Raw genomic sequence first — 15,047 nt, 5'->3', positions numbered from 1 at the left:
AAGTAATGGCGCAATAGATACCACCCCACTGCATGTGTGCATAGAAATGATTTCCGGAGAAGAAGCTTGCATCAAGTCCCGGTAAACCTAGTCTGAGTTTTAACATACTGAGCATGTCGGCAGCGAGCTTTAAGCAGCGAATCTGTACTTGATCTTTCTTTGGTAGGAGATGAAGCGGTGTCAAGACTCGAATGCTAGTGATGATCCATTGGAAAGTAAAGCTCAGATTGAAGCCAAAGACAGCCACCCAAGTAGAAAAAAGAGCCAGCAAAGAGAAGCCCTCGCTATAACACCAACACTCAACCGCCATGCAAAAACAAAGCAGATAACCCAACTAGCGCCAAAAAGAGAAATCAAGGCCAAAAGGCCCGCAGATACAAACAATTAATTTCGCTCAACTCCACTTCAATAGAATTATCTATCATAAATGCCCCAAAACCGCTCCGCACTGAAGGTATACCGATTATCATCCTTCCAACGATCATCAAACGCAGTAAAATAAACCAGATCATCCTTCCTATGCGCAAAACTGCGTCTCAAACTCTCAATCGCCACCCGCTGATTCTCTTGCGAAGGAACAGCCGCGCCATTCGACTCGCCCGCATGAGGCCAGCCGGACTCGGTGATCATGGTTCGCTTTCCGCCTGCAACATCTGAGACCGCGTGGGCTTGTTCCAGCACGTAGGGTCCTGTATTATGCGGTTGTTGGGTCGCGTCGAAGAAAGCGTGGCAGTTGGCCGCACAGTAATCTGATGCCTCGCAAAGCTCCGGGTGTTTGAGATGCACGGAGAACGTATCGACCGTAACCACTGGTCCTTTATAACCCTTTCCTCGTAAGATAGTGCGGGCTTGTGTAACTGCGCCGGCGACCTTTCCAGGGGCCTCGGTTCCGCCGTTGACGAGCTCGTTGCCGACGGTGATGGTGTGGAAGACGGACCAGTCTTTTTTGCCATCTTTTGTTGTTGCGGCGTCTTCGAATGCGTCGAGGCTGTTGGGGAAGTCGGTGAGGTCGTAGACGCCGGCGAAGACTTGCATTTTGTGGAGGCGAGCTGCTGCTGCTACGGTTTTGGTTTGGTCACAGTCTGTGCCGTAGATGCGAACGAATGAATAGTCGGTTAATCGGTCTAGATCCTTGTTGACTTCGTCTTGGGTCTTGCAGCTTCGGTCCGCTCTGTAAGGGGAATAAGAAATTCCTGAACGGCGCTTCTGGAGATGAGTTTCAGGCTGAAGATGCGGCTTATGGTTATGATGAGGCGCATCGTGGGGTTCCTGTTGGGGATTGGGGGGTAACAGTAGTGGTTCAGATGGCGGCGGCGGAGGAGGAGGTGGTGGTGGCGGAGGCACAGGCGCAGGTGCAGGCACACCAGGTGGATGTGGAGGAAGATGCTCAATGAGTTGAGCATGTAACTTCTTCTCTGCCTTTTCTGTCACGGCAGGCAATTCCTGTGTGATCGTTACGGTACTGGTCTCGGTCTTTGTCGAGAGAACGCGAACCGTCTCTGGTTCATGCGTTGACAATGGGACATGGGAAACTGTCACGGGTGGCTTCACATTTTTGTTTAGCAATGGCTCAACTGAAATGTTCCCCTGTTACTTCATATTACTAACATTGCCTTGCAGCTCGGTGGTTGCAGGAAGCCGGTTGGTCTCCGTCCGAAGAGTATGTCCATCCTCATCCACCCAAACAACGACCTCGGCGGGAGTATGGACCTGAGAAGCGCCATTGAGATCAAGACATTGGTTGGGATCTGGCTTCTCATTAGCCTTGCTCAACCTTGTAGGATTCAAAACAGGAAAAAGACTGTTTGTACATACCCTGTACCTCTGCGTGGATCCCAGAAGCAAGAGCAAACGCCAGCAGCGCCTGCGAAAGACGTTTCATTGCTGTCGTCGTAGCTCAAGTTCGGAATCAACCGAATCGTAGAATTAAACTAAGGTTAGTAAGTCATAACCAGGTCAGCCTCGCTGTCCTCTCCTTCGCACGAGGGAAGAAATGATCAATGCAGATCAGATGGGTTATATCTATGACGCCCTTGAAAGGACAGAGCATCGGCTAGGAGACTCTGGCAAATCAGGATGAAAACAAGGGGTGTGTTCGAGCATAACTTTTCGATATGAGGCGATCTGGGGAATGGAGTCCAGGTCAAGGTCTACAGTGTTCTCTCCCTTGTGGAGGGCTGGCTAGGGAGTGCCCAGAGCTAGGCAGGGTGTGAGCTCCATTTGGGAAGGGATCTTGGGGTGGAAATCGCTGGATGGGTAAAATCTCCGGTTGGAGGATCTGAGAATGTTTCTGGGCCAGGGTAGTCGTGTGGAATGTGGTCTCATTCCGAGAAGTGTCGCTAGGAGACAAGGGCTTTCTTCATGGAGCAGAGGCAGTTCCGAAGTAGAATGCTCCCCTTTCTGGGGGTTAAGGTCACATTTGGATTTAGAAGAGAACGAAAGCCACTTTTCCTACCCAGGGGTCTAATCGATGCTGATGGGCAGTTCTAGACCAAAATTCGACACGGCCAACATGTCAACATTCCAGATCTATGCGCTCGAGCAAGGTATAGTGAGAGATTCTTCCTTCTACTGAGCGGTAACGCTTGGCTAGGTAGGACATGAGCAACTTGAATAATGTTTTACGATTTTGTGGGAGAAAAGCAAGAATTTCAAAGAGCACTTGGTGCAGCTATGGATAGCCAAGTGTGAAAAATAGTATTAAACAATCTAGAGCCATGCACCGGTAACGTCATGAAACCGCCTCCGAAGAAAAAAACAAGTGGGAGGGGTGCAGTGCTGTACAGTATAGCAATAGAGATGCATATCAACAAGCAGCATAACAATACAGAGGATGAAGAGGCATTAGGTACGTAGGATGGTTGCCAAAAGTAAGTTGGCAGAGGTGCCGGGGTCATCAAAGCATGAGGTGTGATTCGATGCCGAGGTCGAATTCAAGCAACAGGTCAAAGAGGCAGACGCATAAGAGGGGCTTTACTTTCTCTTGCTCAAAACCTTTGTAATGGCGTGTCGGATCGTGGTTCCAGCCTTCTCAACTTCTTTCTTGGTCAGGCCGAGGGTGACGCAGATCTTTAGACCGGCGGGCAAAACTTGCTTCGGCTCAAAGTTGTCTTCCAGGGTCTTGAGGCGGGTGATCAGAACGCCATTGGCGAGACACTACACAAACATGTTAATAAAATCATTCCTACAATCATTTCCTCAAACACTCACTTCATCAACGACATCCTGCAGCAGGAATTGCTGGTCTTCGTGGGAAAGCTTCTTCGATGCAACAACATCAGGCTTGAGGACCAAGATGAGAACGGGGTTCTCGACGGCACTGGTGCAATAAACCCAGTCGCTGCGAGGGTCCAACTGAGCACGCATGGTCTTGGTCGATTCCCGAAGCTGCGATACAGTGTCGGGGTTGTGCTGGAGAAGGTTGATAGTCTCACTGGCGGTGGTGGAAAGCAAGGCGGGAAGGGCAGCAGAGAAAGTGTATGAAGCGGCCGAGATACGCTGGTGGTGAACGATCTCCTCGGAACCAGCACAGAAGCCTCCGCCTCCAACGAGAGGACCAGCCAGCGAACCGACAATCATGTCGACCTCAGCAGCATCGACATTCTGATGTTCGGTGATACCACGACCAGTGCGGCCGAGGACGCCGAAAGACCATGTCTCATCCAGAATAAGACGGAACTTGTACTTCAATCGCAGTTCGATCTATCTCAGTTGTTAATAATAGTTCGAGTTCCGTCCTCTTTGGGTAAAACTCACGATCTTGGGCAAATCCACCATATCACCATAGGTCTCGAAAAGGCCTTCGGTAATAATGAACCTGCGAGTCAGCGGCTTCCGAGCCTGTTCTTTGGTGACTTTGGCCAGAACTCGCTCCAGATCCTCCATATCATTATGTTCGTACCAACGAACAATACTGCGCGAGATCTGGATACCCTTCCGAACAGCAAAGCTAACGCCCTTGTCCGCAACAATGATATCACCACGCTTGGAAAACGCAGGAATAACACTGGAAATCGTCGAGAACGCCTGGGAGTACATGATACACGCCGCAGTACCCAGGAACGACGAGATATCGGCCTCGGTCTTCATGTGCACGTCCTGAGAACCGTAGAATCCACGGGGGCCGCAGGGACCCACGCCGTAGTTGCGGAGTGTCTGGATGGCCTTCTCCTTGAGAGCCTCGTTGGTGTTGAAATTGTAGAAATTGAGAGAGCTGAGGTTCGTGACGGTTCGTCCGTTGGCGAGTTTAGATTTGGGTCCGACGGGTCTGTTCAATGACAAAAATAAAGGAAATCGGTTAGCTCAAGATATTCATTCGTAACAGCACCCGACAACTCCGGTTTGGCGCAATCTTACCCAACGATAACAGTGCGCTTGTCAACCTCCATTTCCTCCAGTGTTGTCGGTTTGCCAACCAGGGGCTCTGGAATCCATTCATCCACAAGATCATCGATCTCGTCTTCGGTCAATGGCACAACACCTGGTTTGGTGGAGTACTTCGGGGCGAGGAGATATCGCACGGCAAAGAGAAAGAGAAATAGCTCCACCGCGGATCGGATCGGATCATCTTGGTAACTGGACTTGACATATCGGAGGAAGATGGCGGAGCCGGGGACACGGTGAAAGAGGTTCGCGAGTTCGTGCAGGTACTCTGACAGGAGACGATGTGTCTCCTGGAGGTCCATTATGAGAGATCGTACGGTGCGCCTATGTCACGAGCACACCGGAGAAGAAAATGGTTTCAGCAGCAACAGGGATCGAAGAAGGATTGGGACGATCGAATTCGAGATGATGGCAGACGGATGGTGGTCCGGGGGTCCGCGGGCGGCTTGAAACAGGCACATGGGTCACGTGTTATGTTTTACAGCCGTATACGGACTACACTGTAGAACATAGATTGAGACTACGAGACATACAGAGAAAAGAAATAAGGCTAGTAAAATGGAAGATGTTCTGTTTAATTGGAGTTTATTGAAATGAAGCAATGCATATATTGTATTCCGTTAAAATGTAGGGCAAAGGGGGAAAGAAACAAGCTATGAGTGGCAAACGAAGGTCTAGAGCCCCCTTTGGGCGATGGCGGAAACCACTCAAATGCAAGTCATTCCACACGAACCATTAAAATCAACAAGTGCGCCGGTAATTGAAAAGAATGCAGCGCGTCTGAGTGAATGAAATAAAGTGAAAAATGAAACGACAGAAACTTTGTACAGGCCATTTTCATACACATGGCGAAGAGCCATTAGATCAACTTGAAGTCAACGTAAGTACCAGAGGCAGTGGGGTTGGTAATCGAAGACTCAGCCATAGACGGATCGCCCTTGGGCAAGTTGCTGCCAGTGTAGTAGGTCTCGGTGTCGTTGAGACCACTGTCCATGGGCTGGAGAAGGAACATGGTGTTGGATGTGCTCGACGCCGTGAGGCCGATAGTGCCCCACAGGCTTTTGCTGATTGTCTTGTTCATACCCAATCTCTTGACAATCAAGGGACCCGCGATGAGGACGATGAAAATGACCAACATGACGAAATAGAGAATGGCGAAACGGATGACACGTCTCTTCCGGAGCTTGGACTGCTTAAGGGAGTAGATGGGTGGACGAATTTGACGACTGGATTAGGTTAGCACTGGATCAATCGGGTATATGAGGGGCGGTTTAACATACCTAGGGCGCAGCCAGAACAGAATGACGGAGTGGAACTTATCCACATACGGGATGGCAAGGACCGGCAGCATGAAGAACAGGATGATGTGGCCAAGGACGAAGTCGGCAGCGAAATATCCCAGCTCTGTAATTTTGCAAAGGAATTCACGGCCGGGCTGGGAGAGGGAGTGCCATCCCATGTTGTACCATTTACCAGTCCACCAGGCGATATTGGACTGATCATGCTTGAACTCTCTGGTCAAGGCAAGGGAAATGATGAACTTGTAAAGGAAACGTTGAATGGCCATCATGGCGATGCAGCCAGAGATGGTTCGTGCCCAGTTGAATGACTCCAGGAGGAAAAGCACAACGAAGAAGACGAGAAGAACAATCACCGCGATAGCATGAGCAATGGCGGCAAGAACCGCGCCGAACTTCTTGCAGCACATGCTGAGCAGAGGACCCATACAGCACGCCATACCAAAGAACATTCCAGCAACGCCAGCATTGATGGCAACGGGAGCGAGGGCGACAATGACAATTCTGGCAATGGCATTCGGGGCATACTTGGTGTTGTCACTGAACATGGTGCGGGAATTGATGTAGAGATATGGCACCAGGGTGGCTGCAAGAACAACGAGAGGAGCGACAATCTCGCTGAAGAAGATATTCGTGATACGAGCCCTGGGGATGTCACCCGATCCCTTCTCCGAAGGAACACCAAGGACCTTTCGCTTGTAACCGGTGATCCGGGTACGAGACAAGCGGCAGAAGCCAATCCAGGAAGAGGCGTGAGAGCGAGAGTTGCCACGCGAGAGCCAACGGATGTAGTCACGGTAATCAATGAAGAAATCGTTCCAGGCAAACTGGTGTGGGTTAAACAAGAAGGGCGAGATGATCATAGCCAGCAGTGAAACCCAGAACCAGATAAGGGCAGGCGTCCACACCGTCGACGTGGAGAACAGCAACATCAGAAGGAGACGAGAACCAGTGTAGATTGAAGGACCGGCGAAACGGGAGTAGAGAACACCGAATGGGATGCGGGCGGTTGCGAAACCACGACCAGTACCAATGTAACGGGCACCACCGAAGGACAAGTTCTGGTGAACAGCGTTGGAGTAGATCTGACAAACGAAAACCTCGAACATGAAGGAGAAGGATCCGAAGTGCTTGGCGAGACGGGTAGCCATGCGCCAGACACCACGTTCAGTCAATTCTTGAACGGCAAGAGGCACGAAGGAGATGAAGAAGACGATGAAAATTGAGATAACGCAACGATTGACCCAGTTGATGATGGGTTGAAGATCAGCGCAGTAAGTAGGACGCAGAGGATCGGTGATAGGCAGGTCTGAGTTGTATCTGCAGGTGATGGTCTCGTGCTTCAGAGCACCCAGGTTGATCAGGACAAGCATAAACATTTGCACAGACAACATGATGAACATGTTGTTCAAGTGGAAACCAGGATGGGCATAGTAGAAGGAGAGGAAGCGATCAAGAGGCAGCTGAGTACCCAAGTAATAGTACTCGCGAGAGAGCATCTGCTCACCCATACCAGTACCAATCTTGGTTGTGAAGTTCAGAATAGAACCAAAACCCAAATCACGACCCTTACCACACTGGAAGTACTCGCAGTGCTTGATACGACCACCACGCAGAAGAGCGTTCATACCAGCGTAAATATCCTCGTTCAAGTGAAGACCCTTTTGCGCCTTGGAGACACCACCACGCGTACACATGAAGGTAGCGTTCAGGAAATCGGGGTGACCGTAATGCAGCTTACCGCCGATCTGGGCGAGAGTACGGGCGAACAGAGTACCGAATGTTTGTTCCTTGGAAGCCGCAACATCACCAAGAACACCAATGCTCTCAGAGAAAATGTATTCACGGGCACCAAGAATAGCGACGGGGTGACTGTCGGGAGAAGGAATACCGGGGGTGTAGGGGGAAACGTTGTCGGTGGTCAGCTCCTCGAATTCCGAGAGAACACTGCGAATCTTAAGGCACTCTTCCAAGTAGTTGTCCTGGTTTGCATCAATCAACTGGATGTATTCACCACGGTAGAAGATGATAGAATGGTTCTGATTGTCGGACTTTCCGTCACCGAGAATGGGGTTGCCAGACAGTTGGATGCGGAACTTGGGCTTGCGAGTACCATTCTCGAGAATTTCGCAGTGACCATCGATGAGAGCAGAGTAGAGACGAGGCTCCTCGCCTTCGACAAGGGCAGGCTCTTCATCGAGGTAGGCAATCTGAAGGTCAGGGTAGGCACGAAGGAGAAACTCGGCGTTCTCACGCTCATCCTTGTTGAACTTGGCATAACGCTGCATCGATACACAGATACGGAACTTGCGGCGAGCCATGCGTTCAAGCTCGCGCTCAAGCTTCTCAGAGTTACCACCGAACATTTGGACAACTTCAGGGTTCTCGACACGGTAGAGCAACTTGATAGCTCGGCTGTAGTTCATGAAACCAGATACCGTACGGTACAGGGTCTGAGAACGAAGAGAAGCCCAGATACGGGTACGCAGAGTATACTCGGGAGCAGCAGACTTGAAACCAATGCAGTAGAAGGGCAAGTCGTCAATCTTGCTTTTGGCGGCATCCTTTTCGCCCTTCTCCGAGTAGTCGCCATTCATTTGGGAAGTTTCATCGGCCAAAATCTTGGTGTCCTTGACGAAGCAATCCCACTCGTGGGGGTGGAGCTGCTTCAAGTATTCCAGCAGAGTGACACGAGAGTAGGGCTCATCTTCACGGATGATCTCACGGAGAGAGAGAAGAATCTTCTCACTGTAGTGAGGAATCAGGACACTGAAAGTGGGCATGTTGTCGACGGGGAGAGGCTCGGGCATGGGAGTAGACAGAGACTGAGCGAAGAAAGAGATACGGCGTTCCGCCTCGCTTCCAGCGGGGAAGAACTCGGTCTTAAACGATTGGTCCTCCTGGGAAACGAAGAAAGTTGGGGCACGGAGAGTACGCTTGCCCTCTTGCTCGGATGGCACCTGGTGATAGAGAAGCTTCTGGACGTGGTCGATGGCCAACAGGTGCTCACGATACATGGATATGATGATGGCATTCCACACCTGGGAGATAAGAACCTTCGGCTTGTACTTGATTTCCATGTCGGTGGTAGCCAGGACCTTGGAGTAGATACGCTTCGGCAGACGGGAGAAGATGTTTCGCCACGGAGACCAGATCGACACACCGAGGTAGAAAGAACGAGCCACCGAGAAGATGGTGTTGCAAATAATGTACCAGAGATAACTGTCGAGGAAGAACAAGGTGAGATCCATGAAGAACATCAGACCCAGGAGGATTTGAGGCTGCAAGTGGCAAAGCGTGTTACCAATCCAGTAGACACCAGTGCACTGGTGGATGTGCATCGGGGACAAGATACGGATAGGATCCTTGAAGGACAAAGTCAAGAAGAAATAAGACTCAGCCAGCTTGGCGCCAAAAACACAAACCCAGAGACCGAATGACATCCACATGTCATTGCCGTGGAGTCGGGGAAAGCTGGCAGTGAACGTCTGACTGGCGACATATTGTCGGCCGTGCTTCTTCATGTAATTTCCGAACATCGCACCCAGGGGCATGATGGCAAAGAAAATGGCAGTGAGAAGGGCAATGACGAAGTGAACGATACCCAGGGCCAGACCAATGGGTTTCTGCAGACTCTCAGAGAACTTGTTGAGGAAGCCGAAAATGATGACCCCGGGAACGAGGTTGACAACGAAGACCGCGAGGAGGAACATGAAGCGCTTTCGTAGATGCTGAGCACCAGCCCAACGACGAGGCACATAAAGCCATTCACAGATGGTAGCGAAGATCTGGATGAAGGCAGCGAGAGCACCACCGAAACCAACGGCAGCCAGGTACTTGTAGTTAGGAGGCTTGTTGTCCACCTGCTGTTGGTATGTACCAACATACAGAGAGGGGGAGTTGTAAGCAGTGAAGAACCAGAAGGAGCACAAATGAATGACCCAGATACGGTTGAAGTTGGTGACCATGTGGAACCATGAGCGAACCTCCTTGTAGGTCTTGAAGAAGGCCTTGTCCCAGAGGACATCCTTCAGCTTGGGCCAACGTTCCGCAGGAGGGATATCCACCAGACGGGTCTTGTCTTCGAAATGGATGCGCTCAATACCCTCGGGGTACCAGAACAGCTGGTTCATGTCATCATAACCAATGACAGCGTTGTGATCGCGTTCGCGCCTCACATACTTGCCATCCACGATCTCATAGCCTTGATCGCGACAGTATTGGTAGAGGGGTGTGACAATCTCATTGAGGTAGGTGAACTCTTCGACCGGCTCAACTTTGGCTTGGCACTCGGGTGACGAGTAGTAATCGTCGGCACACTTGAAGATGAAGCAAAGACACTCAGGCAAGAATCGAACCTGGTTGGCCTCGCCCCAAATCAGGAGGTAAAGAGCGATCTGACGCGCACGGTCGTGCTGAGACATGCGGTTCATGCGAGATTTCCAACGGTACTCTGCAGCCTCGAGACTGTTGTCACCTTCCAGAGCATCCAAAGTCTCCTCCTCGTTCTCGGGGTTCTGCTTGGCGGCTTTCTGGGCGGCCTTGCGAGCCTTCCGTGTCTTGCGGTCCGCCTTACCAAGTTTCATGTTGGCGAAACCGACCGCATCATCCAAGTCCAGGTGGGCCGCGAAGTACCAACGACGGTAGTTAGCATTGTGGCCACCAATGTAGTCGGCGTGGAGCGACAGAAGAGCCTGGTTAGGGGTCATGCGAGAAGCCCGAGAGTCGAGGAGAGTCATCATATGGTCGTACATGTTACGCATGCTGTCACGCTGGAAACCAAATTTGTTGACGAGGTCGAGGAAGATGTCCTCGAGCTCCTCCTTGGAAAGAGGAATCTGAGCATCGGTGGTCCAGGCCGGATAGGGCTCCCGCGAACGCTGGCCAGCCGGCAACGCGTTTCCATAGTCCATGCCATATACGGGGGTAGATGCTCCAGAGGAGCGGTTCCCGCCGTAGGAGACCTGGGATGAGGGAGGACGGTAGCCACCGTAGCCGCTACGACCACCATACTGGCTGTCGGCATAGCCGTAGCTGTTGTAACGCTCATCACCTCGGCCATAGTAGTCCATATCGGCAGCGCGGGCGGTTTCGGATCTCATAGTGAAGTCGCTGAAGGTTTCCGAATCCTCCTCTGACTCTCCGCGATGACCTCGGTTCTGAGCTCCTTGGTCGTAGTACTGATCTCCGTAGTACTCATCCTGATGGCCGCCTTCATAGTATCCACCATCGGCGTAGCCCTGGTTTCCATGAGCAGGGGCCTGTTGTCCACCTTCCGCTGGGTAGTGACCACTAAGTGAAAGAAAAAATGTCAGTTGTATTCCGTGATGGGGACGATCCCATTTGATCCATCAGCGGGGGAGTCTTCATACCCTTGGTCGTAGTAGCCATCCTCATAACCTTGATGGTCGTAGTATCCCTGGCCGGCGTGTTCATCCTGGTAATAGGAATCCCCGTGGCCCGCCGGGTGGCCATAGCCATCATCATAGTGGCCTTGTTGGTAGCCAGACATGATGTGGCGGTCGCGATTGAAAACTTGAGTAGAGTTCTGATGCACCAGGTCAGTCCATGCGCTCAGGCGAGGGGTGTAAGACCTTGTGTATGTGTGACAGGACGGAGGGGGGGGGGGACTCACCTCAACAACGACCCATGCACTTTATTACTATTGAAAAGGGTGGGACAATTATTGCAGCATCGACGAGAGTGAGCGAAGGGGTGTCGTGGTCCGTAGTGGGCGTTGAACAGGGGAGAGTCGAGCGCGTGGGTCGGAATTCCGTGAGTCTCAAACTCGATGGGAAATTTAACGAACGGGGGGTGATCGGAGTAGTCCAGCAATTGACGTTAAAACACCGATGGAAGGAGCGAGTGAAATGGGGAAAACACCAAAAAAAAAACAACGCTTTCCCTCCAGACTTCCTTGTCACAAACAAGGAAAAATGGAAATAGCGAAAGTCAAGAAGGAGGGGAAGGGGGGGAGGTTGAAAGAAGCAAGAGGAGAGCGAAGGGAAGGGAGAGAGAGAGGGCTGGATGAGATGGGATTGGGATTAGGAATTAGGAATAGAAATCGAATGGTTATTTTTGGGAATGGAATTACCCAGAGCCAGTTTAATTTACGGTCACCATACACACAACACGTATGCAAACTATGCAGGTACCAGGTACTTCTTCCATGGCTGGTCTCCACTGCCTTCACCGGTGTCACCGTGACTCCGCCTACACTCAGGGGAAGGGACACACTTTCCATGCACAACTCTTCTTTCACTCACCACAGTACAGCTGTACGTATGGAAACAAGTACACAGATCCATACAGGGCACATCTGGATACAATCTCTCCACCAGCCAACAATCATCATCCAATCACAGCATCTTGGTCTGCACCGGAATCCAAGGGAATTACGACGGCCCCTGAGACTCGCTCCACTATGCATGGCAGGTAGCGAATGATATTACCGGATTATCTCCAGCGCAGATACCATCCTGCTCCGCTGTCCTGATTTGTTTGTGCCTTGTTATTGTTACCTGGCATGCAGGGATACGCTTCACATGTTTTTCATTCCTCGTTTCTATGCAGTGTACGGTGTACAGTGTACATTGTACATTGTACCGAGTACCCAGAGACAGAACAGAGAAAGAGGATGTCAGCCTCCGCCACGGAGTAGATTCGTACTCGACTATATAGGACAATCGGAGAAACTCCTATCCACCGACCCCATAATTGGATGGATTCCATGGCTCCCAAGCGACAGAACCACCATCCTTTTCAATCGGATTTGACTGTATTGCAAAGATCGTCGAATCCCTTTGCTTTTCCCGGTCTGACCTTTAGCCATCGTGTTAGGGACTTCGTGGATGGCCATGGATTTTCTACGCTAGCAACTTAATTTGCCACCGCAAGGCCTCGATGTCTCAACATTTGTACTGCCGGCCACTGGTTCCCCGGTGTCTCTCTCCACTCATCGCCCTCCGAGTGGAGTCCCTCAAAACTTGCTGTTCACCTTTGAACTCAATCGCGAGTTGACCGGATTTCGCTTAGGATCGTTTTTAAAAATAGAATACCGTAATTTGGTAGGTTGTGTGCACTAACTTTGGGGTGTACACACATTGACTTGAATGGATTGAAGTTATATAAGTAGTCTTGTACATCTAGGTACTAGTAGTATATATGCCCTGGATGTACACATTTTATGTGCACTACCTAGACATGTGCTAGTAGTAGTACTAGTACTACTTTATTCAGTTCAATTCAATTTATCCATGGATGCAACCCACCGAAGTTTTGGCTTACCTACCTAGGTAGGTAGTGTATATATCTGCTCTTCTCGCTTTTCTACTTCCGACCTCCAGTGAACTTCCAAGGTTGACCAGAAAATACCTAGATATGCCTAGTAGGTATTTTTACGGTCGCTTCAACTAAAATCCACCAAAGTATACTTTACTACTACCTACTAGTACTGGTAGTACTGTACTCCAGGGCTCTGTACTAGTACCAGTAGTATGGATAGTATCGGGAACCTCCTTATCTCCACCATCTCCTCACCTGAAAACCTTGGAATACCCAGTAATCTGTACACAGCCAATACCCGTACCTAGGTAATCGACTAATGGTAATTCGGTACTTCGTACTCCGTACTGTCGCAGCTGATCTCCACCGTTGGACTCTTCTTGTCCCACTCTGTGGATCGTCCGATTGCTTCTATTCTCTGATTTGGAGCCTCGACCGGCCTCCTCCCTCACCCGGGGGTCGTGCGAGTGCCTGCATACGCAACGGCCTGCGCAAACACTGCGTCGACACTGCAAAGAGTACTTACCCGCCTCTGCGGTGTCCACGTATTAGTACTCCGTACTCTAAGGTAACTCCGTACCCTATAATCAAAACATGGCCACTGCCACACGCAGACACCCGAATGGAGTGACTGAGCAATCCTGCAAGATGCAGGAACAGATACATCCACTGCACAAGCACAGATAGGAGGGGCACGGCACTGGCGGATCCTCCACCTGGTAATTCTCATCTACGGAGTAAGCCTGGGGTTCTCGGCCTGCCGGTCATCCCCCTTTTTCGATGGGCTACTCCGTACTCCGTAGTCTTGCCTTGACTCCCGAGCTCTCTCTTCCCCCTGGGGACTCCCCTTTTAAGCCACCAGCAACGGGGAGACAGGCGATCACCCCAAAAATAACCTGTCTTCCATCGACCTTCGAAAGGGTCTAGTCAGCGGTCCGTCTACTCAGTGGACTCGCCCTAGTGTTGCAAGTTTATGGGTATTGACCCGCTTCCTTCAAGTTTCAATACTCGTCGTACGGACACACACACACACACAGTACAGTACAGCAGTCCCCAATCCCCCCTTCGCCAATTCGGGCTTAGATGTGGCTAGAGCCGTATTGATTCATTTCGAGAAGGCTGATCTCCTGCCAACTTTTGGTCCTTGGTGGCTGGACTTGTGGATAGAGCTATGCCTCCGGCCTCGCTGGTGCCGAATTTAAGCACCCACTTCCAAGGCTATGTAGTGCGCCGTACTCCGTGCTCCGTGCTCAACGGTATCGGATCTGTTCGAGATTGCCACCATGATATCTGATATCCTTCCGTACGGCCCCGGGGGCATACGCTCGCCATCACATTGTCAGGGGCTGTGTGGCTCGAACGGACCGCCCGGACACCACATCCACTGTGTTCCTTCAGGCGTGTTAGACCAATGGCTGTACCCTGGTGCCTGTTAGCAACAGCGTTGTATGTACAGAGTACCTGTTGTGTAGTTACAATGGAAAAGAAGGGGTGGTGGAACACCTCACATTTTCTCATGTTCCGCATTCTACGTGTTCTCCCGCACGGCTCGGGAATCGCTTGCAGGCGACACGACACGCTCGAACTGGTAACGTGGCCGAATCTGATCGTGAATCTCTTCACAAGCTTTAAGGTTCGTCCGGGCGCGATGCTGTCAAGCGGTCATAGTATAAATACATACTCCGGATAATCTGAGGAAATACTCTGTACGAACTCCCATTCCCTCTGTTGTGGTCCTACATTTCCCTATCAGGGGAATTCATCGCACGGAGTACGTGTAGTCCAACAGCCACGGTCTCGCCTCTAGACCCCCAGCCTCACTCAATTCTCCGATTAGGTGGTACCCTTGGCAGGCAAGGGATTGATCGTCGTCGTAGGGTGGGTAAACCAGCGGAATGGAGTGGTTGTTGCGAGTAATCGGCAGTGGCGAGGAACGTCGATCCAGGGACTAGGGGGGGGGGCTCTGCCCGCGAAGCTTTTCGCTGCGATTGACATGATTCGGAACTCATTTTCTGTCCATGCGCTCTGCATGGCCCGTCCGGTCGGGACTACTGGATCTGGCGTCTGGTCTGATCTGGTCTT

At 51.1% G+C, this 15,047-nt stretch overlaps 3 protein-coding genes across 3 annotated transcripts; all 3 read right to left on the bottom strand.

The window, feature by feature from the left end:
- Window positions 1-414: 414 nt before the first annotated feature.
- Window positions 415-1,882, bottom strand: scw4 (putative cell wall glucanase (Scw4); the record flags this gene model as incomplete). The annotated part of the gene is made up of 2 exons (XM_057105835.1): window positions 415-1,499; window positions 1,816-1,882. The coding sequence occupies 2 exons, from the start codon at window positions 1,880-1,882 to the stop codon at window positions 415-417; spliced, it is 1,152 nt and encodes a 383-aa protein (XP_056957284.1).
- A 1,091-nt stretch (window positions 1,883-2,973) lies between these two features.
- lcbA (serine C-palmitoyltransferase subunit lcbA) lies at window positions 2,974-4,685 on the bottom strand (the record flags this gene model as incomplete). The annotated part of the gene is made up of 4 exons (XM_057105834.1): window positions 2,974-3,156; window positions 3,211-3,702; window positions 3,757-4,267; window positions 4,357-4,685. 4 exons carry the CDS (start codon window positions 4,683-4,685, stop codon window positions 2,974-2,976), a joined length of 1,515 nt encoding a protein of 504 aa, XP_056957283.1.
- Window positions 4,686-5,242: 557 nt separating this feature from the next.
- Window positions 5,243-11,193, bottom strand: N7533_009183 (1,3-beta-glucan synthase; the record flags this gene model as incomplete). The annotated part of the gene is made up of 3 exons (XM_057105833.1): window positions 5,243-5,609; window positions 5,664-10,973; window positions 11,054-11,193. The coding sequence occupies 3 exons, from the start codon at window positions 11,191-11,193 to the stop codon at window positions 5,243-5,245; spliced, it is 5,817 nt and encodes a 1,938-aa protein (XP_056957282.1).
- Window positions 11,194-15,047: the final 3,854 nt, after the last annotated feature.

This window comes from Penicillium manginii (assembly GCF_028828005.1).
Source record: "Penicillium manginii strain IBT 31320 chromosome Unknown utg000006l:1.0-4164085.0:1.0-4166146.0, whole genome shotgun sequence".
Taxonomy (NCBI): Eukaryota; Fungi; Ascomycota; class Eurotiomycetes; order Eurotiales; family Aspergillaceae; genus Penicillium; species Penicillium manginii.
Note: the sequence above shows the minus strand (reverse complement) of the source record. Positions and strands in the feature narration are given on the sequence as shown.